At 39.6% G+C, this 23,166-nt stretch overlaps 4 protein-coding genes across 15 annotated transcripts; 1 reads left to right on the top strand and 3 right to left on the bottom strand.

Annotated features, from left to right (window-relative positions):
* Nucleotides 1-1,886: 1,886 nt before the first annotated feature.
* LOC126616194 (formate--tetrahydrofolate ligase-like) lies at nucleotides 1,887-6,034 on the bottom strand. Its single transcript, XM_050284202.1, has 5 exons — nucleotides 5,707-6,034; nucleotides 5,164-5,313; nucleotides 3,066-4,241; nucleotides 2,739-2,885; nucleotides 1,887-2,399 (listed from the first exon to the last, which is right to left on the bottom strand). The coding sequence occupies exons 1-5, from the start codon at nucleotides 6,007-6,009 to the stop codon at nucleotides 2,124-2,126; spliced, it is 2,052 nt and encodes a 683-aa protein (XP_050140159.1). The 5' UTR covers nucleotides 6,010-6,034; the 3' UTR covers nucleotides 1,887-2,123.
* A 1,930-nt stretch (nucleotides 6,035-7,964) lies between these two features.
* LOC126616199 (F-box/kelch-repeat protein At1g57790-like) lies at nucleotides 7,965-12,845 on the top strand. 12 transcript variants are annotated; one of them, XM_050284211.1, is made up of 6 exons: nucleotides 7,967-8,253; nucleotides 8,338-8,455; nucleotides 8,532-8,653; nucleotides 8,748-8,811; nucleotides 11,140-11,359; nucleotides 11,461-12,845. In XM_050284211.1, exons 5-6 carry the CDS (start codon nucleotides 11,224-11,226, stop codon nucleotides 12,702-12,704), a joined length of 1,380 nt encoding a protein of 459 aa, XP_050140168.1. In that variant the 5' UTR covers nucleotides 7,967-8,253; nucleotides 8,338-8,455; nucleotides 8,532-8,653; nucleotides 8,748-8,811; nucleotides 11,140-11,223; the 3' UTR covers nucleotides 12,705-12,845. The 12 variants fall into 12 exon arrangements, with proteins under 12 accessions (XP_050140175.1, XP_050140168.1, XP_050140169.1 ...); XM_050284212.1 differs by having other exon boundaries at nucleotides 10,805-11,359; XM_050284210.1 differs by having other exon boundaries at nucleotides 10,680-11,359.
* Nucleotides 12,846-13,873: 1,028 nt separating this feature from the next.
* LOC126616195 (GTP-binding protein BRASSINAZOLE INSENSITIVE PALE GREEN 2, chloroplastic-like) lies at nucleotides 13,874-17,351 on the bottom strand. The gene is made up of 3 exons (XM_050284203.1): nucleotides 16,020-17,351; nucleotides 15,350-15,517; nucleotides 13,874-14,713 (listed from the first exon to the last, which is right to left on the bottom strand). The coding sequence occupies exons 1-3, from the start codon at nucleotides 17,238-17,240 to the stop codon at nucleotides 14,366-14,368; spliced, it is 1,737 nt and encodes a 578-aa protein (XP_050140160.1). The 5' UTR covers nucleotides 17,241-17,351; the 3' UTR covers nucleotides 13,874-14,365.
* A 1,178-nt stretch (nucleotides 17,352-18,529) lies between these two features.
* LOC126616205 (E3 ubiquitin-protein ligase SINAT2-like) lies at nucleotides 18,530-22,648 on the bottom strand. Its single transcript, XM_050284224.1, has 4 exons — nucleotides 22,305-22,648; nucleotides 20,809-21,127; nucleotides 19,969-20,355; nucleotides 18,530-19,009 (listed from the first exon to the last, which is right to left on the bottom strand). Exons 2-4 carry the CDS (start codon nucleotides 21,025-21,027, stop codon nucleotides 18,689-18,691), a joined length of 927 nt encoding a protein of 308 aa, XP_050140181.1. The 5' UTR covers nucleotides 21,028-21,127; nucleotides 22,305-22,648; the 3' UTR covers nucleotides 18,530-18,688.
* Between the last annotated feature and the right edge of the window lie 518 nt (nucleotides 22,649-23,166).

Here is a 23,166-nt window from a genome sequence, read left to right as displayed (position 1 = left end):
GACTGCCTGGAACCCCTTACCTGATTACTTACCTGGCATTGCTCTCGAGTACTCATCTTCAACATCTTATGTTTCCAGGGAAGATTCCGCATCTGCTTGAGGAACAGATAGGGCAAGTGCGAAGGATACAAGGAAGCATGTGGAGACAAGCGTAACAGCACACGTGCCGATACATTCATTACTCTGTCAAAAGCAAAAGTATCCCATATCAGCAGGGTGGAACGTACTCTAGATTTGATGGACTTGTTTTGACCCTCAAATTCTTCAGTCGGCCTTATACTCTGGAGGAAACCAGAAAACCCTCAAGCTCAGTTCAAGAATAAGCCTGTGGAAAGTTACTTCTTCAAAAGCAAAAGTATCTCATATCATCTCTTCTCATTTTTCTTCTCTTTATCCTTCATGCTGCTGCAAGATGGGGAGAAGGTGAACAATCAGTCGGAGCTCTGATTGCTTACCTTGTCTGTCACCTCTTTCAGCAGACCCCCTAGCTCGGCGACTTGGGGGACTCCTACTACATGGTTTGTATCGCGCTTGACCAAGCCTGAAACTACAAGTAAGCTTCAAGTGAAATTGATACATTACCTTGTGCATCTCCACCAGTTAAAGATACCACCCCTGGATGGAGGAAGAGTACTTCCAGAGAAGATGCCACATCTACCTATGAGACAGATAAGGCAAGTCAAGACGACACCACACTCCGATACTTAGAAGTTTCGTGATTACGAGATCATTCTCCCACAATATTTCCTAATGTCATTTGTACTAAATCATTCACTTGTACTCACTAAATGAGAGCTTGAACCTATGTACTTGTGTAAACCCTTCACAATTAATGATAACTCTTTTATTCCGTGGACGTAGCCAATCTGGGTGAACCACGTACATCTTGTGTTTGCTTTCCTATCTCTATCCATTTATATACTTATCCACACTAATGACCGGAACAATCTAGCGAAGATCACAAAAAGCGATCGTTTTCGCTACCTAGGATCTATCTTGCAAGAGAACGGATAATTAGATGGAGATCTCAACCATAGAATACGAGCTGGATGGAAAGAGTGCATCCGGCGTGTTGTGTGACCGTCGTAGGCCACTGAAGCTCAAGGGAAAATTTTATAGGACGGCAATAAGGCTAGCGATGTTGTATGGCACAGAATGTTGGGTGGTGAAGCATCAACACGTACACAAAATGGGTGTAGCGGAGATGAGGATGCTTCGTGGGATGTGTGGGCACACGAGAAAGGATAAGATTGGGAATGAGGATATCCGAGGTAAAGTAGGAGTAGCCGAAATTGTAGGAAATATGAGAGAAAATCGGCTCCGGTGATTTTGAACATGTGCAAAGAAGGCCGACTGACGCTCCTGTTCGAAGATGTGACTACGGGACAGAGGTTCAGGGCCGAAGGGGTAGAGGAAGACCTAGGACAACTTTGGAAGAGACTCTAAGAAAAGACTTAGAGTACTTGGATCTAACGGAGGACATGACACAAAACCGAGCGCATTGGCGTTCTAGGATTCATATAATCGACCCCACTTAGTGGAAAAAGGCTTTGTTGTTGTTGTTGTTGGAAAGTCAACTGTTTCTGTTTGTCTGTTTTTTTCGATTGATATATGACTACGTTATAGTTAACGCATAATAACGCTTCACGCTAATTAACTTTATTGCTTGTATTATGAGTTATTCAAAAGTACTCCTCCAACACTATTTTATAGTTAAAAAGCACTTAAAGCACTGCTCTGAAAATGAAAGCACTTCGGCCCAACTGCACTTCCATCCAACTGTTATTGCAATACACATGCGGGGTTTCTTTTTTCGTAGTTTAATTTTTCACAGAACATAGTGTTTCTTACTGATATTATGAATTGTCACGAGATTGAACTACGTATTGAAACAACAATGCGTGGTTGTATTCAAACAACTCTTGCCCTACAATAAGTTATTCATCCGGGGTAAAATTACAATAAGATAATTATTAACCTCAAGAGATTTCTTTATTTGCAAAATCAATAACTAGTGATACAGAAAACTTGCACAACAAGAAAACACAAACAACAGAAGCTTGAACAACTGTATAGGTAAGTTGCCTCGGTGGGCAAATGGAGAGCCAAATGCAGAACGATCTTCAAGAAAGACCGATGACCCTTCCGGTTGTGGTGTCAAGATCAATGTCATAGAAGCAAGGACGAGTTGGAAGACCTGGCATTGTACTCATTGTTCCCACCAAAGGATAGATGAATCCAGCTCCAATGCTAGCTCTTACATCCCTTATTGGTAAGACGAATCCTGTGGGAGCTCCTTTCTCAGAAGCATTATGTGAAAACGAATACTGGGTTTTCGCCATGCATATGGGCAGACCAGAAAACCCTTGCTTGCTGTACATCTCAATTTGTTTCTCAGCCTACTCACACAAATAAGGAAACTCGTATCAATAAGCATAAGCATGTGGAGTAAACTTCTATGCTGGTTTAAAGTTTAAGACACTTTGGCTTCAGTGGTATCAAAAGAAAGGGGAAAAGAGAAAATAAAATGTCTATCCTGCAAAGGTTGTAGAGGAATCAAGTTGATGTTCAGTTTGCAGCAAACAGTACATATTTTTTTTTCTTTAATGAGAAAAACAAGAGGAATAGTTGTATTCATTGGCATTGGAATGCTCATCTATCTATGAATGAATCAGAGAGCAAGAGAGATTGAATAAATAGTGTCAACTGAATTGAAGAATAATAACACGTAAGCTTACCTGCTCTGAGTATTCAACGCTGCTCGCGCCATATGACTTGGCTATTGCTTCTATTTTCTCTTTAATACTACACTCCAGAGGATATAAAAACTTCAGTGGTTGTGTAACATTCTCGCAGGCTTTCTGAACTGCAATTCCTAGGTCCACCTGCAGATCACGGTAAACTTCATTTATTATGACAACCATTTACCGCAGTTGAAGGCTACACACAAGATGGAATACTTGGAACAAATACGAGATTATAGCAGAAGTTTCCAAGAGTACTATCCAGCAGCAGGTAAACAAGAGAAGTGAAAACTAATCAGTTAATGGGATGAAGAGACTAACCGCTCCTTTTCCACCATGGGCGTGATGAGTGCAAATAACAGCATCATATGCCCCAGCAGCCAATGCTGCATTTCTGACTGCATTTAGTTCTGCTTCACTATCAGTCGAGAACTTGTTCACAGCAACAACAACATTCACACCATAGGCTTTTGTGTTTGAAATATGCTTGGCCAAATTCACACAACCAGCCTCAACTAAAGCCACATCCTCAGTTACATAGGCCTTGTTAAGAGGCTTCCCAGCAACAACATCAGGCCCCCCACCATGCATTTTCAAGGCCCTTATAGTTGCAACTATAACTGCACATTGTGGTGTTAAACCGCTATATCTGCATTTTATGTTCATGAACTTCTCAGTACCAATATCAGCACCAAAACCAGCTTCTGTGACTACAAACCCACCTGGTCCTACCAGTTTCAGTGCAATCTTATCAGCCACAATAGAGGAATTCCCGTGCGCAATGTTTGCAAAAGGACCAGCATGAACAAGAACTGGGGTTCCCTCAAGAGTCTGCATTAAAGTAGGGTTAATAGCATCCTTCATTAGCACTGTTAATGCACCTCCAACACCAAGATCATCGGCAGTTACAGGGTCACCAGCCCTGCTGTTTCCAATCACCATTTTCCCAAGCCTCTCCCTCATATCCGCTAGAGATATTGTAAGGGCCAAAACTGCCATTATTTCACTGGCAACTGAAATATCAAATCCTGTTTCTCTTACCATCCCTTTCTCATCAGGGCCTTGGCCAATTGAAATCTTCCTCAAGAACCGATCATTTATATCCATTACTCTTCTCCAAGTGATAGAATCTGGGTCAATATCAAGCCTAGCAAATTGCTTAACTTCTTCCGGTGTAAGTTCCTCGGGTGTGGTCTTGGAGATGCCAAGCTTCTTTAGACGTCTAAACATGATGTCATTGAAACTCCGTTTTCCTTCTTTGTTTGGTGGACATAACCGGTTCAGTAGAGCCTTATCTGATTGGGTTGCCTCGTGGAAAATCCGAGTATCAATGGCAGCAGCCAGAAGATTGTTTGCAGCTGTTATTGCATGAATATCTCCTGTCATGTGAAGATTAAACTCATCCATTGGGATCACCTGACTATAACCACCACCTGCTGCACCCCCTTTGATTCCAAATGTTGGTCCTTGTGATGGTTGACGAAGGCAAGTAACAACCTATTGTCACAAAGGAGAGAATACAGGATCAGGACCATACAAATATAGCTGTCAACTGTGAAATAAAATTTATCTAAGTCTTCATAACAATATAAATTTCCATTAGCAACAAGAAGTAATACGGAAAAGCTGCATGTGTCTACTTTTGCAGGACCTACTGTGGTTTTAAGTCTTCCATATAAATTGCAATACTTGCAAGAAAACTTGACAACAAAGTAGACAAATACAAGACAAGCTTGAAATACTTTGCTTTTCATTTTGAAAACGAAGTCGAAAATTAACTGCTAAAGTTCGAACTTATCCAAAAGTTTAGCTTTTTCCTCATAAAACAAATTCTCTTCAGATGCAGTAAACAGGACTAGGGGCCAAGGCCCGTGCCTCAAAACAGCTTGATAACATCTTGGTCAGAAGAGACTGTGTCAGAGACCACTTAACTTTTAACTTCTACCCACAGAAACAAGGGGAAAACAGAATGAACTAAATTCAAAGTTAAAAACGCATATAAAACATCATAATAACAAAGAACAATCACAACGAATCTTGTTTTGTAATGATTGTCAGTGTATTGCTCAGCGACACTTTCCTTCATACGAGCATTCCTCATCAATTAAACACCCCAACCTTAACGTTTAGCCTCAGTTTCTCAGCATAAAAAGTTCAAGCAACACCAAGTGCAATCAATAACACAAAGCAAGAATCAATGTAACCTCTGAATTTATTCTTTTTGTTTCGAGAATTTTCGTAAGAAAGAGGGGTAAACTCAATTCAGATTTCTAGATTATTCAGTTAAATGTTCAAGATCAACTGCCCATAAAAGGAAAAAAAGGGAAAACCAACGTATGCCCAAAATTTTCGATACCGATTAAAAAAATATAAAAAAATAAAAAAACTTTTGAAACAGAAAACAAATAGACAATTTCACCTTCTTATCCTGAAAAGCACCCAAAGCTTGACAGAGTCCAACAGTAGTGGTCGACTTGCCTTCTCCAAGAGGGGTAGGAGTTATCCCTCCAACCACCACATAATACCCATCTCCAGATCCTTTCAGCTCATCAATCACTGATAACAAAACCTACAAAACAAACCCAGCAAATCCAAAATTCAAAATCCTTCCAAATCAATGAACATATTACGCATCCAGAAGCGCTCAAGCGCTAACCAGGTAGCAAGTAAACGAATCAAATGACCAAACTTGGCCTGGTATCTCCCATCAAATAAACCCAAGTAATCAAATTTCAAAATGTTTATATACCAATGAAGAAAATGAACATATTACACATACAGACGCACTCGAGCGCTAATCGGTTAATAAGTAAAACGAAAAAATGACCAAACTTGGCAACAAACCCAGATTAGTCAAATTTCAAAAAAAAAATTCCATACCAATGAAGAAAATGAACATATTACATATACAGACATGCTCGAGCGCTAACCAGTTAGTAACTAAACGAATCAAATGACCAACCTTGGCCTTGTACTTTCCATAAAGATCATAGTGATCGGGACTGAGATGAAGCTCTTTTGCAATCTCAGAGATGTGGAGAGGCTCGACAGAGTTGGCAATGTCGATGTCCGCCGGCACCGGCGACGCCACCTGCAGCTTCCTCGCCGTTTTGGATGAAGAACTCATCGTGGAGTCGTCGAAAAAGTCAAATTTCGAATCTTGCTTGGTGGGTTTGATCTGAAATGCTTGGGTTTTATGCGCTCTGGTTTCGGTTGTTGATTGGTTGAAGATGAAGAGCGATAGAGATTGGGTTCTGAGGAGCATTTGGATTGGGTGCGCTTTTTAACGCTGATCTGGGACTCCATGATTCTGGGCTAAGGAGGTCACTGGGCCAGATGGAGCCGAAATATAACCCGGATAACGTTTGTCACATGAGGTCTTTTGGGTGAGATGAAATCCGAGCCGTTAGATTAGAATTTCACAGTCTTGGTGTGTTGCCAGGGACCACAGTCATGACTTATTATGAGTAATTTATGCAGACTTTAGTTTAGTCCTCTTCGCCGGGAGAAATTACACAGTGATACTATATTATCACGGCAGCGGTGATACTTTCATTCAAATTATTAAATTTGGATAGAGAGGATGTATTCTTTTTAATGCATTGAATTTGGATATTTTTGTTTAAAGTTTATTTAGTTTAAAGTAGAATATATTTTGTATCAAAAAAATATTATCTCAGTGAGTCATTACACATATGTATGATCAATTTATGTTTACTTAAGTGAGGGATCTTAAGATTCAAATCTCGTGAATCACGAGTTTGAAATCAGTTTAGTCCCACATTATTTATGTAAATATATCCTTGTGTTAAAAGAATCATGAAAAATGTATTTGCCTAATGGTATTATACCATACAACAAAGGTGAATAAATAACAATAACAATCACATTATCACTGGCTAATACGTAGATTGCCCCCAATGCCCTTAAACCACCCATCTTATTGCCACACATGGAACAACCAATGTTCCTTTTCAAGATTTATCCTTGAGCATGAGATTTGATCAGAAAACGATCGATAGCATGGTTCCATCAATGAACAAATAGTTACAAGCGGTTCTAACATAGGTACATAAACTCTAGTGAGCAAAATCATGATTTGGAGGTAAATTCACACAAACACCTAAGAGTATTAAACCCTTATACCACTACCACACAAAACAAATGCACCATTATAAATCTGTCACAATGACGATAGACATAACAAACCTATACCAAACAAAGATCAAGCCATCGCTATATAATGCCCCTCTTTGTTTTGGTGCGACTAAGCATGTCTTGAGTTCGACTAGCACGTGAATGGATCAGCGAAGCTATCGTGGTTACCGAAAACCTCAAAGTTAATCAACAAGTCTTATGTTGTACAGACAAAATTACGACGATGAGGGCACGTTAGCTGAGATTTGAGCCAACCATCGATGCAGATCAAATGGAAGGTGCGCTTGCACGTCACAAGAACACGACAGGACTCGCCTTCGACAAAATCTTCCAAGCAAATAGGGCACTACCTGGAACTACTACTCCATTTATGCACAAGGCTTTTCTTCGACAGCAACCAACCAGATGACGGACAAACAAAAAGATTAGCAACAAAAGTACGGTGTCGTTCAAGAGTACAACTGCAATTAGGAGAAAAGCATAACCAAGACCTGTAGCCACCTCTGGTCATAAAAGAGACAATGGATGTTGCATCGCACTTGTCAGCAGAATTTTCGAAAAGGTAGAAGACGTTGAGTATAGATCATCAAAACGAATAGGAGCTGTAACATTCCATCTTGAATTTTATGTTCTAAGTGGATAAATTTATGAAAATATCCCTAACGATGAAAGCGTTCACTTCCGTTGACTCTCGCTCTATGACATGTAAGAATTATTCTTTTAATTTATTCATGTAGCCCTTGTCGATGCGAATGAGTAAGTGCGAACGAAATTGAATTCAGAGTTAAAACGAAGTTTCTACGAATTTTTGAACGTCAAAGACATTTATGTAATTTCACTTTAGGAGATATTTCTCCATCTTGGACCACTCATGGGATGACACGTGGTAGGTTCTCCACCATTTTTTGGAAAGATTTTTTAATGTGACCGGTGCATCACATGTCATTATACAAATGGTGGGATATGTGTGCTAAAAAGTTAATAACTTAGAAAATAAAATTTTCCACCACTCCTATTAAAACATGTGATATACCGTGTTCCCATTACAACTAAAAAATTCTTCATTTTCTGTGGTTTTCTTCTCTGTCCCGTGTACCTCTCTCTTTTAATCTCTCATTCTTCTCTCCCTCACTCATCTCCTTCACCCTTTCTCCCTCTCTTTGCCGAACACACACACACCCGCACACCTACAATAACAACCAGACTGCACCACCACCTTCCCTTGTAATCCCTGTGAGTTCTTGAACCAGAAAAGAGGAGAAAAATCATTTAAAAACTCCCTCCCCGCGCTGCACAGTGCGGTTACTGTACAAGGAACTTCTCCGGCGAATTCTTGCCATTTTCGGCCAAGGTAAGCCTCGAAATTGGTCCCTATCATTGTAGATCGTGTCGAGGTTCATGATTAGTAAGTTTTTGGGTGGTTTTGCTGGCGTAGGAACTCGGAAAACACAAGAGAAGTCACTGTTCACTTCTGGAAAACTGAAACCGTGGTCGTTTGGCCACCTTCCTACCATTTTTCTAGCCAACTCCAATCTTCGTTGAGCCTTCTAAGGGTATGAATCTCTTCTCCACATTCCTAACTACATTTTGGCTTCTGAATCACTCAATTTGGACATGTATCGAGCTCAGAATCAGCTCTTGAAGTTGGGAGGAAAAATCTGAAAAAAATTCCAGAAAATCGTGGGGTGGTGCGTGGTGACTAGGGCCGCCGCCTCGTGGCGGCACGTGGGGAACCCGAGATCCCTCCTTAGGTTTTTCAACGTTCTGAATCCGAATCTGCCATCCGTTTTTCCAAATTCGATCGTTTTAACAGAGTTATAATAAATGGTCCTTATTTGTGTGTAGATGCGTTGGTTGGAAGTGATCTCATCCTCCCTAGTTCGATCAGCTCCCCGGTAGCAGAATATTTGTGAGTGGGCCTCTTTTTAAATTGCATGTTTTTATAAAAATATTAGGTATGCATTCACGTAAAGTATGATTTCATAATTCTACATTCATGAATTATTTATGTTTTATCATATGTTTTTACAAATTTCTGGACTTTTAATTTATGGAGAACTTATGATTTATCTAAAATGCTTTTATGAAATATTCATGAGTTATTAGTTTAAAGTTTATGAAAATTTGTATTTATGGAAACCATGGTTATCGGATTGCTTATGATTTCGAATGATGAGGTTTTGAATTCTAAGCTTGGTATGAGATTTTGAATTATGTTTTATGTGCTTAATTAGTGGGTATTCATACGATACATATACACAACACGAGTATGTATACGTATATGGCCATAGGACACAATTGAGGATAAGTGAGATATTTATGACATACTCACAGTTTCACTTGTGAAACTAGTGTCAGACAGCTTCACTAACCACGACTAGTGTCAGCAGTGGCGGATCCAGGAAAAAATGTTTATGGGGTCATAGCGCGCGCAGTGCGAAATTTTTTTTTAGCCTCGTTTGGTACTTCGGACTGTATTGACTATTTCAGTCGGATAAGATAAATAGTCGTCGGATAGTACTAACTCCATTAGTCGGGCGTTTGGTGCAGTGTCGAATTAATCTGTGCATGGAACAATAATAAAGTATAGGGACTGACCCAAGATTCTGGCATAAATCACATCATAATTCGTTTATGTGGATTCATGCAAGTAAGATTCACTTAAACTTCCTCTTTTATTGTCTTGTTACTGGCGTATCCAAATTTTTGCTTTCCCTGACAGCTTGATGTTTCAAATTAATTTCCGTATCTTCTTAATGTTCTCGTTCTCATATAGCACTCCTCCAACCCCTATCATTTCTTTATCAGAAAGACCAATTAAACTGGATAGAGTTATAAAAAGTAGCATGTATAAATATCATTCACTTGACAAAAACAGGCATGCAACCAAGCACACAACCAAGCTCATTTGAGTGGGCTGCTTCTTCTTCCTCTTCCTGCCCAGTTTTCGTTCAGGGCTTTTGTCGAACAGTTGGCGTGCCTCCGACCCCGACGACCCCAGCTCCAAGAGGTCGCATATGGGAGCTTCAAGGTTGTTTCCATGGTTTCCAAGGGGTCGTGCGACCCCGACGACCCCACTGTGGATCCGCCACTGAGTGTCAGTGTGTTATGTACATTTTCTTCTCTGACATAACCCAGAGTCGTACAGCTTCATCTTCAGATGATGGGGCCTACCATATTTCTTTAGTGACGTAACCCAGTGTGGTACAGCTTCACCCTCGGGTGATGGATATGCCTTCGGGCGACTATGATACCCCTATTTGAGTACATTAGTGTTTTGAGTTACGAGTTTTTATGGATTTGCCTTTGGGCGATTTTGATATCACTTCAAGTTATGATTTTATCATACGAACGTTTTCATGGCATGTTAGAGTTTTCAAAAAAACCTACTATGTAGTAATATATGTGTTTTCAAAACAGGGGGTTAGTATGTTCGAAAGAAAAAACGGTTTTCTCATTATTATTATTATTATTATTATTATTATTATTAGTCCACTCACGTTTTGTTTTACGCATCCTAGAAGACTTAGAAACGAGACTTACAATCCCAACGTCTTTAGCACTCACGCATCGGTATCTTCGAATCCTCTCAGTGTAGGACCCATTCCTTTGTTCATATCTTTTTATAATATTCTTTTTGTAGCATTCTTGATTAGTCGTATGCTCTGAACATGTTTCTGCATTTGCATGTCATTATTTATAAATTTATATATTTTATTTATGTTCGTTCTTTCTTTATAACTTGCATACATATTAAAATGGTTTCGTCGCCCTCAGGTGTCGGCCAACACGTGCCCATCCTGGTGTTTGGTGAATATCAGGATCGAGGCGTGTCATGAGCCGGGGGTTTAGGGTTTTAGAGTGCCTTTTTAAGGATAGATGTATTTATGTTTTCTTTCTAGGTGATGCTAGAGAGAAGGAAACCACACATGCACATCATGTGATCTCTGAAACGCGGGCCGTAATAGACCTACATGTGGACCAGCTGTGGAGTTAACCCTTGCTCTATTGGTTTGGTGATACCTAAATATGGTATAAAAAGCTGGAATTAGGGTTTATGACTAGATTCTGGGAGCTAATGAATTAGGGTTCATTGTGGGGTCATAGAATTTTTTTTTTCTTGTTTTTTGGGTTTGATCCGAAATTTTTGGGTCATGCCGTCATGGAAAACATTAATTAATCTGGCCGTTGGATGAAACCTGGAACCTATAACTCACAAAAATCACACCATGTATAGGACCCTCGTCTTCCTCACCCACTCGTTCTATAATCCTCGTCAGAATTATCTGGCGCTATCGAGAAAATAGACGAGGACTAAGACATGCTGGCGCCGAAGGAGACGAACGAGGACTTGGCTCTCCCCGACGATGCGTGCCCCGTTCTCAACGTCGGCGAGGAGAAGGAGATCGGCATGCAGGGCTTGGAGAAGAAGAATAACAGCGTCAACGAGGTTGAAGGTAATTCGATTGCTCTTTTTATTTCTTTTGAAACTTTGAATTTTGGAATTGTTTTTGTTGTTCATGGATTAGAACTGATCGATTGGCATGGCTATGGTTAGTTGTAGATGGGCGTTGGCAGAGACCACCTTTGGATATCATGGAGAATATCGTACAACGCCTCGACTTACTTGATCGGATTCGCTTAAGCATCCTCTGCAAGTACTGGAGAATGATTGTTATGCAAATTATCCGCAGTGCTCCGCCATTCCCATGGTTAGTAGGCCTATCTGAAGCAGCTTCCTGGTTATTATTTGGAACTCAACCGAGTTCCAGTTACTTAGAGTTCTCCATCCCACCTGAAGGTAAAGTTATCAAGCTAGGGTTGCCTAAGCGAAATCAAGGGTGCTTTCATAGTTCCTCCAAAGGTTGGTTGATAATGGTCAATGAAGAACACTCTGAAGTATTTCTACTAAACCCTATTTCAGGAGCCAAACACGAACTTCCTTCCTTGAGAAGAATCCCATATTTCAAGAAATTTGGTGGAAAAGCCGACCGATTTGTTGACAAAATTGCACTATCGAGTTCAAATCTATCAGAATGTACGGTGGCAGCAATTTTTTCTTCTGGGGAAATTGGTGTGTGCAGGCCAAAAAAAGGTTGGAACATATCTCGGATGTGGGATAGAAAAACGTATCCTTCATGCCTACTGTTTTCGTCTTGTGGCATGATATATGTCTTGGTCGAAAACACTGTCAAAAACAGTAAGTCTGGACACGTTGTAACTCGCACATTATGCCTCGGAGATGGTGATGAGCTGGAATTGAAGTTGGTGTATGACAAAGAAAAATCACGAAAGGGTTCATTCAACTGCTGGGGTGAAGGTGACTTTTTGGATGTCAAGGTCAAAGACGAGTCATATTTGATAGAATCAACAACCAGCAACGCAGTCTTGTTGATCCGTCAAATTAAGGATCAAATGAAAACCGATTTGAATACCTGGACAAGGACTCATGATTTTCTAGTTTACAAGATCGATCCGGAGAATGGTGAAAGCTTTATCGAGGTACAGAGTTTGGGGAATCAAATATTATTTGTTACACGCCGAGGCTGTTCCTTTTCCTTTCCAGTGAGTAATTCCAACGGGTCGGAAGCAAACTGCATTTATTTTGTGGAGTTAGGAGGAATTGACCACGACGACATGTTTTGTGTTGAGAATTCTGGACATAGTAGAACCACCATGTGTGATTTTTCTCATCCTTTCTACTTAGATGGCCGGAAATTTGGAAGATCCAAAAAATTTTATGATAGTATTGAAACTGAATTCACTTGGGGAGTGAGTTGGTACAGTCCGAGTTTACAGTAGCTTGGCTGGAAAATTGTGTTCCTTTTGTTTCAGTGCATGCTACTAGTATGTACTATTTATCTTCTTTTACCAGTGTTGTATTTTGCAATTCATAAAGTTATGTAAGTACTACTGTTTCTTGTTGGAAGTGATTTCCGAAAACGTAGTTTCTCCTCTTTTAAGTTGCAAACCACTCACCGGAGATCTTGAAGGATTTCTTCTCAGTTGATGGCTTGCAGAAAGATTTTGGCTGCAAATTTTGAGTCTCTGTCTGCTAATTTCGTTTTGTTTCATTTTCTTTCGAAGCGAAGGTGAACACGGCAGGGGCTTCGTTTTGAGGCGAAAGTTATTTAATCTCGTAGTTTCACAAATTCGGCTCAAGAAAGTTCAATTTGTGTGACTATGAAACGCTTATGCTCGTGATGATTGATTGTGCGTCGTTGATGTGTTAGGAAGAAGCATCAACTGTACACATCAACCCACAGATGCGCGAGCGACTGAACCTAAAACCCAGCAAGAACATTATATACTGAGGCTAAACCTTAATTATGCGCATTATCCATGCAAATAAGGTCAATATGCGAAGTCAGCTAACTGAACGTATTCGTGTTGAGTTGTGCAAACAGTTGTGCTTGTTTTAACTTAAGAAGAAATTATTATTGCAATTAAGCAATAAAAAAAGGTCGTACCCAGTGCACAAGGCTCCGCTTTAAGCAGGGTCTGGGAGAGGTGAATGTCGGCTAGCCTTACCCCCATTTATGAAGAGGCTGCTCCCAAGTCTCGAACCCGAGACCTACCGCTCATGGACGAAGGCACTTGCCATCGCATCAAGTGTGACCTCTGATTAGGCAATAAGGAGAAGAAAATAATTTTGAGGATTACAGTATGAAATATACAAAAAGTTTCATGCCAACAAGCTGTACGTCTTCAAGTTCTGGTTTGGTACTGAGGTGCTTTTATAAACAATTGATATAAAAAAAAACTGAGATAAAAAAAATGTTTGGTAAATACTTAAAAAACAGCTTATTTTCACAGTTTTGGGTGAAAAAAACTTGAAAACGTGAAGCAGCAAAAATGAGCTTATTTTCACAGCACAGCAAAAACAGTTTTTTTTCAAAGCTCAGCAATACCAAACTAGCCCACGTCATTAAATTTTGGCCATTTTGCCAAAATTATGAAAAGCCAGTACAAAATCATGACAAAGCTTCATACCAGACAGCTGTAAACTGATTAAACTCAGCTCTTCAGACTTGCAATTTACAGAGAGAAGAATAATGAATAAGAAATTCAACACAAGGCGCATGCACTTGTGAGTCACAAAAGCCTTTGCGTCTTTCACCGTAGTTCTGAGGCCTGTAAAAGAAACGCCGCCTTTGAGTTGTCATTCTTAAATATCAATACTGCAGAAAGATCATCCCAATATGGAACATCCACCCCTTCCATGGTCGGAGAAAGAATCGACAGTTTCGTCGGTGGCTCAAGAAGATGCCTACCCTTTTCATTCCTAGAAAAGGTTGACGTTGCTTACTGAAATATTCCTCACCGGTAGTATATCAACTGTAAATTGCCACAACACTGGTTTTCCATTTCCATAAGAACTTTCTCTTTTACTCGCTAACACTTCCAGTTGTCAAAATAAGTTGAGCCTGCTTCGGGTGGTAAGTTAGGAATTAAGTACCAAATCAGCACGCAACAGATTCCTTCTGGTTGCTTTGTTTCCTCTTCTTCTCACTTTTGTGTTGTGGCTTATTTGAAGCTTGGTCAGCCTTGGAAACGATCTTAGAGACGGTAAACCCAGCAACTTCAAAAGTGTATGATCTATGAGGAAGCAATGCATTGCGAAGAACAACATCAATACCATCGTACGTCCAAACACTCACAACTGCCTCTCCTTTAAGTCCAACAGCAAACCAACCAAGACCTGCAGCAGCAATATCCACCGAACTTGAATCCCAACTGTTTCCACTGATTCGAAATTCCTTTCTCACCCACTGCCCAAGCTCCTTGACTCTATTCTCTCCAATTGGTGGCTGAAACAATGGGAAGTTCATTTTGGCATCAGAACTACACCTACATATATGTATGCAACCATATCATGCGTTCCCTTGAAAGATTTAATGATAAGCATATCTTTAGGGGTGTGCTATCCACACACCTCTTTTTACTTCTCACACTCTCCTTGTTAATTTATGTCATTTGATCTTCTTCAATTCATCCGATCTGATGACTCAAAATTAGAAGGGTGTGTGAGAAGTAAAAATGGGTGTGTGGAGAGCACACCTCATTTTTATCATAGCCTCGTATCTAAAGATGGAATTTCAAGCATCATAACTAGGCGCAAGATTTAATGCCGTTAGGAAGCCCGAAGCCTACACAAATCTCTTGATTCTCAACAAATTTATACTATTTAGGAAAACTGAAAAATTATACCCTGAATTTAGAAATTAAAAAGAATCAGCAAACAGACTGGTATTACATATATACATATACATATATATGTGTGTGTGTGTGTGTGTGTGTGTGTGTGTGTGTGTGTGTTGTGCTTATTGGTATTTGTGAATTCAAATCTCTCCAACGGTAACATGTTGAAAATCAATAAGACTAACGACTACTAGACTAGAAACCAAGAATTTGTTGAATTATCACTCGTCACCTAGTGCTAATACCTGTAATTGACGACCAAAATGTTCCTCTACCATTGTGCAGGCATTTTCGGTTTTTCCCATGTGTAGCGGAAGATAAGGAGATGCCCATGTCGTAACATAAACAGAATCTACTGATGATTCTTCTATATCCAGCCTCATAAGCCCAGCAATATGAACTGAATAGCCATCCTGTAACAACCAAAGGACAAGAAAAATGAGCTATGATAAATGGAAAAAATATTAAGTAATCACATGGAATATAATTTTGCAACAACGATATTCTGAGATTGACAATGAACTATGCATTTTAACAGAATCCAAAAAGTAGCAAAGCAGAGCTTTACACACACACACACACAATCAGAAGCAAAAGTTAAGTACTAGTCAGTGGTAAATGAACATCCAATACTTAAACAATTGAAGACACCTCTTGAGTTTTCCTCGACCAGCAAAACAGAAAAAGGAATCATACTTAAACAATTGAAGCGATGGGTGCTTAGCAATACAAACAAAAACTTGAGCTTTTAGATACAATCTATAAACATGGTTTGTGTTAATGAATTATTTGCACTGGTAGAAACACATTACTGCGAGTTTACAATGAGTACTACAGCACAGTTTATTCAAAGGTTTCTAATAACCAAATACACAAAAAATCACTGTAAGGTACTTGATGCTCAAGTAAGCTTACCTTGATTCTGTATGTCCTTGGCTTCAATTCCTTGCTAATGTTTACAAGACTCTGTTCCTCTCTTGTCAACCTAGTTGTAATCTGATGAGGATTCAAAAGCCCGGGAGTATCAAACAACTTGGTATGACCAGGAAGAACACCTTCCACTCTAACAATTCCCAATGTTGTTCCGGGCACAGGCGCTTCTGTCAGATGTGTAATCTTCCCTCCAACATGCTTCCCTATTGCGTTTATCAGCGTACTCTTCCCGGCATTCTGTGCCCCTATTGCCCACACGTTCCCTCTTGGTCCTGCCAAGCTAGCAACATCATCAACAAGATTCTTCAACCCCCAATCCCTTACAGAACTCACCAAATGTACACTCGTTATCTTACTTGCTCCGCCCTCCCTTGCTCTAGTCCTAACCCAATGCTCTAACCTCGTGGGTGACAACGAACTTGGCAAAAGATCAATCTTTGTCACTACAAGCACCACTCTCGGCACATTCCCTGACTTCCCCTGTTTCCAAGCTGTGGAATGCTCCTCGATTGTATCCGAAACCAACTTGGCAACCTTTTTCGGAAATGACCCATCAAAGTCTGCAGCATCCACCACCATTAGCACAACCGATCGGGTCCCAGACGTCAAAGCCAACTTCCTCCCAACGGTATGATCAAAATCGAAATCCGGTAGCAAGTTCTCCACCGTCGGATCCTTCACCTTCCCGTAATGCCTCAGAGAGTGACACCGTGCGCAGACCACCGGCTTTTCGCCCTTGACTCCCACCAAATCGACCTCGGCACTCAAGTTTTCGGGGTCGATTATTAGACCCCTTTTGAGGGAATCGTTGAATTCCGGCACTTGCCCAACGTGCTCGAGATGGGTCCCCAATCGATACGCCCTCGGATCCTTTTTCGAGGGCTTGAGGAAGAATCCCGGGTGTTTGGGGTCGGAATCCTGCATATGAACCCCACACCCACGGCAGACATGGCGAGCTGCGGTGGTGGTTTCATCGTAATTTCCTTCGCGGTCCAAGGGCAAAGATTGAGACGAAGAAAATGGGTTGAAGAAAATGGCGGAGAATGGTAAAGGTTGAGAATTTGTGGGGCTTGGGAAATGGGGTTTTAGGATTGAAGTGAAATTTGAAAGTGGGGTTTGGGATGGGAAGGATTGGGCGAGGAGAGAGAGAGAAAGGAGGGGTTTGAGCTTAGAGAGAGAGTGAGTTCGAGCTATCAGTAGCATTTCTTTCTTTGATTTTGGGATGGAGGAGAGAGAGAAGAGAGAGAGAAGAGAGAGAAGTTTGTAAGGTTTAGGGTTTAGGCGGAGGAGGTCACCACCGAGTTTTGTGTCCGAGGCGGTGGATTTTTTTATATTTTTAACTGTAAATTTGTTAAATTAAATATTAGATTAACAATTGACGGAATTCGAACTCACACCGTTGTTATTTAAAGGCTCAACATGGTAAAGTGCCACTTCGGATTTTGGGCTTTGGTATTTCATCAAACCACACGGTTGAGAAATCAAAGCTTGTAATTGGAAGGTAAGATTTTCTTTGTACTTCTTCTAGTTTGTCGTACAAATTTTTCCTTAATGGGGAGGGGCTAGGTTCACATGCAAAAAATGAGCGTAACATACGAGAATATTTTGGTGGATGTGTGAAATGACAAGATTAAGAACAAGGTAAATTATGAATAATCGTAATTAAAGATAAAATGAAAAAAAATCGATTTAGTTGATTTGAACATATGATCCAAAAACTTACTACAGAGCTCCAATTAGAAAATATGGTTAACAGATAGGGGCTCATGCCAAAAGACATTAAGACTTGAAAAAAAAATATTAGAAAAGACATGGATCAGTACTTGGAACTAACAAAAAAAGTTGGTGAGGTAGCGCTCTAGGATTATACAAGCCCACTTACTGATGTAAGACTTCTTACGTTGGTGTTCTTTGTGCGAATGAGTTAGGTATGGAGAAATTCTTGTGTTCGAGCCTGTGTATACAGGAGTGGGCAACCAAAATATATTGGTGCGGTATTTCGGGCGTGCAGTCGGGAGGTCAAAATGAATCGTTAAACGATTAAGTCAAATATATATTATGTTTAAAAAGATAATTTTTACCGACAAATCTTTTACATACATTAATAGTCGATAATCGTTCTAGATAGTCATGGACACTATACTGCGACGGCCGATGAGATAGTGATATGGAAATATACTTGGACCGTGACTCAAGTAAAGTTTCTTTTTCCACGTTAATCAAGACTTATCTTTTTCCACGTTCATCAAGACTTATCTGCATGCATTGGATACGGAAATATACTTTAGACCATGACTCGGTTAAAACTTATCTGAATGAAATCCCTGCCTTTTTTGTTACTTGATCAAAGGAACTTTCTAGATTCGGGTGTAAGAAGCGATACGATAAGGGAGGAATCGAACACAGAATGTCGTGTGTCAACAGTACATGCTCTTAACAACTTGAGCTACAAGTCTGTTGCATTATATGCGCAGCTGACAAAACACAGGAGATTCATATCAAGACTCAGCAAAAGAGATCTTAAATTAATTTGATCAAGCAACATACATATCCAGCCTTTCACATAGAGCTCCGTCAATTCCTTCCAACCTTTTATTTTTCACAGTAACAAGGTTACAATATCTTTGAACAGGTTTTCCAGTTTTTATATCTCAGTGTTCTTTCCATATACGTCCGGCGACTTTCAGCTTCAACTCCTGCCTATTGCCACCCGAGAAGAAGAGTGCTAGGTTTCTCTGAATGATTAATCCGTCTTGACTGTCACGGACCTTTCGGTGGCTATCTCGGATACTCCGGGGAATTCCTTGCCATGTAAGCTTTCTGCCACTGCCACTAACTTCAAGACTATAAGTGAATTGCTTCGCCTCATCATCGTCACCCATAAACCTTAGGAAGGCCATGTAAACAGGTGCAGTTCCAATGTGGAAAGCCTCAAAATGCAAGCAAAACTGACGGCCAAAACAGTTGAAAATCTGCACTACATTCAAAATCAAAGAGGGGTTTGAATACATTGGTGGAGGTTGAACGGAACCAAATATGAGAAGACCGATTTGTGTTACTGTTCAGTGCTAAACAAGAACATAAAAGATATTTTTAATTTTTTTTTTAATACGGAAAGATGTCGCACTTGGTAGAGGTCGCACTTGGTGCGATGGCAAGTGCCTTCGCCCATGAGCGGTAGGTCTCGGGTTCGAGACTTGGGAACAGCCTCTCCATAAATGGGGGTAAGGCTAGCCGACATTCACCTCTCCCAGACCCGGCGTAAAGCGGGAGCCTTGTGCACTGGGTACGACCTTTACGGAAAGATGTCTTAAAAACTTCAAGATATATACTTACACAAAAGAACCGGATGACGTTCATGTAAAACTGAAAAGAGATATTGTTGCCTACTAGTGTATATATGAACAGGATGCATAACCAGTTACTGAGGAAAGGGAAACAATCAAACAAATAGGATCAAAGTTTGCCGATAAGGGCGAAAGGGAATGAAATTTGACTATGGATTAGGCAGCCATTTCAAAGATATTTCTAAGACTGCAAAGTTTTTACCCCTATTTCTACTCAGAATTAAAGAAGTGAAACGGAGAAGTCATAGAGAAAGAAAAACACGAAAGTCAGCAATTAGGGATTAAGAAAGCGTGGAACTACAAAGTAAGCTGTCTCAGTAGGTCTTTTGATGGTCCCAACATTGGCCCCATGAATTTCCCACAAAGGGGTAGCTTTTAATTAAACAGTTGAATTTCCCACACTGCAATCAATGAAGGCACTTTGACAGATAACCAAAAACAAAAACTGGATCGAGTGTAGTGCTTAAAAGATGCAATCTTATTAACAGGGTATAGAAACGCAATTCGTGTGTGTCTGTACCGTGTAGGATATATATATATATATAGAGAGAGAGAGAGAGAGAGAGAGGGAGAGAGAAACATACTGTCAACATCCATGTAGCATTTTCAACTTCTTGGGGATTGGATTTGACATATCTATGGTTGAAAGTACTCCCGTCATGCATGTCGACCTTGTGATCATTTTTAAGATGCATCATAAGGAATTGGATATCTCCAGTGACAGAACATTCAGCTCCAGCATAAGGGCAGCTGTACGGGCGATATTTACAGGTTTTCTCGTGCTTCAGCTTGCTGTAGTATGGGAATATATCTTGGCAACCATAAATTTGGTGTCTACAAGGAAGATCCAGCGACTCTGCTACTTTCTCCAGTGCCAAGCACCTTATATTTCCAAGTTCATTCCGGCAAGTGGGGCAACAGTTGTGCACTCTAACCTTACAGCTCGAGCAGAGAGTATGGCCATTTGGACACTACAATATAAGCTTCAATAAGTTCTCATTTTGATAAAATTACAACTTAGAATATGTATATTAGACCTGTATGCATGCAATCCAATCTGAAATTGATGTACAAAATAGGTTGGTGTGCATATAATCATCATGCTAGATGTTGTGTGACGGTATTTCTCAATTGATCCTTCATATTTGATGAGTAAGCATTTCTTAAGAAATCCAGTTTTGGAGATCATTTTTAAGATTGACAACTTTGTGAATATTTTCTGAGTTGTATATAGTTGTGGCGGCACAATGAATTTTAAATTTCATGTGTGTAACTTTATAGTAATACCAGATGCTTCAAACCCTATTAGCATCAATTTCACGACTTATCTTCACTTTCTACCAAAACGAAAATACGTATTGATATTAACAAAAAAGACGTGAATCCTCATGATCATTCAAATTTAAACAAGTACTAAAACATACCTGATGAATTGGAGGACACATTAAATTCATGCAAACAGGACACTCGAGTAGGTCGTGCACATTACTATTTGGTGGCATTCCAGGATTTCCAAACAAACCAGGGGCCGCTTTTCTGAATGGAGAAGCCCTTAGATCAGCAGTGGAAGTTGCAACATCAGAATCTGCAAATGCCACATGAGACTCGGCCACATCCTCAAAGAAGCGACCTCCAGGAGACATGTTTCTTCCTCAAACGTCAATCCCGGTACTCTCAGATTGGGATCAATATTAGTCTTTTTCCCCAATTGTGTCACATTCCACAAGTATCAATTAAAATACCCTGTCATCCCCCATTAAAAAGTTTAGTGTTCTGCATAACTTTTCTTTTAACAAAATGCATGCAGTTGATGTAATGGAAAGCAAGGTATTTGTCAGAAAAAAGGCATGAAATAAAGATGCCAATCTACAGTTTCAAGAAAGCTATATAATAGCATTGAATTAAACTTTAGGCAAGTGAAAAAACATAAACTCTCACGCATTCGGAAGAGTTTGAGGTAGGGTTTCGGGTGAGAAAGGGATACGATATCCTACTTGGAAAACTTCAGTACAGATTTGTGAATTGTTTAAAGCCCAAAATCCCATCTTTTAAATTGGCAAATGAAACAATGAGATCCAATTCCTTGTTTAGTACAACACCTCTTGATTCATTACAACTCCACCCCTAAACATATACCAAGTATCTTAAATTCTCTAAGAGATGATGACAGATGATAGGGCAGTTCCAAATTTAGCATGGTCAACGAGATCTTTCTCGAACGGAAGTTATAAGCAATGATTCCATAGCAGTTGCCGCTACAATGGTATTTCCTATTCACAACTTAACCTATCAAAACTATTAACAGAAGTAATTGGAGAAAAAGTATTTTACTTGAGAAACAAAACCTATCAAAAGAAGTAAAAAATGCCTAAATTGCGTGTGAAGAAAACCAGAAGAATAAACCCCTCGTGCCGCTTGGAAAGTAAGAAAATTTGCACAAAGAGTAAACTGTAAAAGTAGTTGCCTTGTTTTGCCAGCATGAAGCCTAAAAAAGCATATACAAGTCTTGTGCTTCACATGATTTATCAGAAAGGTAAAATTATCAGATCAAACAACTTCCAAATGCTTTTGAGAATCCCTTAACAGGCTAAAAGCTAATATGCACAGTGATGATCTCTGCAAAAATAAATGATTGAAAAGGGGAAGAAAACAAGATTGGTAGTGATTATTTCCAGGTAAGATGCAACAAAAAGTGGAAAAACTCAGAAGCAAAATCCAGAAGCTGCTTTGCTACTTTTCAAATTTCATGGCATTCTTCAGTTCATTTTTACAAAAGCACTTCCAGGAAATGGAAATTTAACAGTACAAATTGCATACTCCAAAACCCAATTCAACAAATCAACCAAAATTGTACTCTCCCAACTAAAAACTACCAAATTTAAATTAAAACACACAAAAATTAATGGGAAAAAAACCTTACCAAGAACTGCTATACCCCAATGGCTTGGAAAAGCAAACTGCCGAATCCCCAGATGAGATTTTGAGTCCAAATGCTTAAAGAAAGACAAGCAGAAGAAGGAGGTGTTGAGGTGGAGGAGAATCCGTGAAAGCTGGCCCGGATTTGGCGTGTCTTTAGATTGATATGGGCATGACAAAGTTTCCTACTCTCAAGTTTCAAGAGTCAAACTCTCTCTCGTCTCTCTCTCTCTCTCTCCCTCTCAAAGAAGATGGGTTTTCATTTATGGATTTGCTTTCCCTTTCCTTCCGCCTAGCACCACTTGTGAGAGTGCGACCTTTCTCTGCGTCTGCCTCCGACACCTAAGCACACTTTCGGACAATATTTATAGTATTTCCATACAATAATTGATTAATTGATTGATAAATAGGAAATCAACACAGGTGTAAACTTTTCATTAAACTAAGGATGGTGCTATACCTTACACAATCCCTTTTACTTCTCAACGATCAAATTGAATGAATTAAAACAAATTAATCGATAAAAAAAAAACAAATTAATTGATAAAAATTAATAAGATTGTGTAAAAGGTAAAACAGATTGTATAAATAACAGCGTCGTAAACGAAACAAATAGTAAATACAAGAAGTAACATGTATACTCAATTGTGTTAAGTAAGCATGTTTATATACCGCAGTCTATTTTCTATATCAAATCAAAGTTGGTTTTTTTTTTCTTGTAACCAGTTTCACTTGTATATACCACAATATGTCTCTATTGTCGACTCTCGTTACAAACTTTTAATAAAAAATATAGTTAAATTGCCACGAATGGACTATAAGACACACAAAAATCATGGTACTTTTTCATTTATAGATGTCTGAAT

This window comes from Malus sylvestris, chromosome 3 (assembly GCF_916048215.2).
Source record: "Malus sylvestris chromosome 3, drMalSylv7.2, whole genome shotgun sequence".
NCBI lineage: Eukaryota > Viridiplantae > Streptophyta > Magnoliopsida > Rosales > Rosaceae > Malus > Malus sylvestris.
Note: the sequence above shows the minus strand (reverse complement) of the source record. Positions and strands in the feature narration are given on the sequence as shown.

Excerpts from the sequence above, each read along its gene's own strand:
- LOC126616194 (XM_050284202.1), bottom strand. The coding sequence starts at position 6,009 with ATGCTCCTCAGAACCCAATCTCTATCGCTCTTCATCTTCAACCAATCA. Across the intron at positions 5,314-5,706 it reads ATGGAAAGTACAAGGCCAAG|GTTTTGTTATCAGTGATTGA; the intron begins GTTGGTCATTTG and ends TTTGTTTTGTAG. Across the intron at positions 2,400-2,738 it reads GCGTTGAATACTCAGAGCAG|GCTGAGAAACAAATTGAGAT; the intron begins GTAAGCTTACGT and ends TTGTGTGAGTAG.
- LOC126616195 (XM_050284203.1), bottom strand. The coding sequence starts at position 17,240 with ATGCTACTGATAGCTCGAACTCACTCTCTCTCTAAGCTCAAACCCCTC. Across the intron at positions 15,518-16,019 it reads CAAGGACATACAGAATCAAG|GATGGCTATTCAGTTCATAT; the intron begins GTAAGCTTACTT and ends TGGTTGTTACAG. Across the intron at positions 14,714-15,349 it reads ATTTTGGTCGTCAATTACAG|CCACCAATTGGAGAGAATAG; the intron begins GTATTAGCACTA and ends CCATTGTTTCAG.
- LOC126616199 (XM_050284217.1), top strand. The coding sequence starts at position 11,224 with ATGCTGGCGCCGAAGGAGACGAACGAGGACTTGGCTCTCCCCGACGAT. Across the intron at positions 11,360-11,460 it reads CAGCGTCAACGAGGTTGAAG|TTGTAGATGGGCGTTGGCAG; the intron begins GTAATTCGATTG and ends GGCTATGGTTAG.
- LOC126616205 (XM_050284224.1), bottom strand. The coding sequence starts at position 21,027 with ATGTCTCCTGGAGGTCGCTTCTTTGAGGATGTGGCCGAGTCTCATGTG. Across the intron at positions 20,356-20,808 it reads TGTGTCCTCCAATTCATCAG|TGTCCAAATGGCCATACTCT; the intron begins GTATGTTTTAGT and ends CTTATATTGTAG. Across the intron at positions 19,010-19,968 it reads ATGCTACATGGATGTTGACA|ATTTTCAACTGTTTTGGCCG; the intron begins GTATGTTTCTCT and ends AATGTAGTGCAG.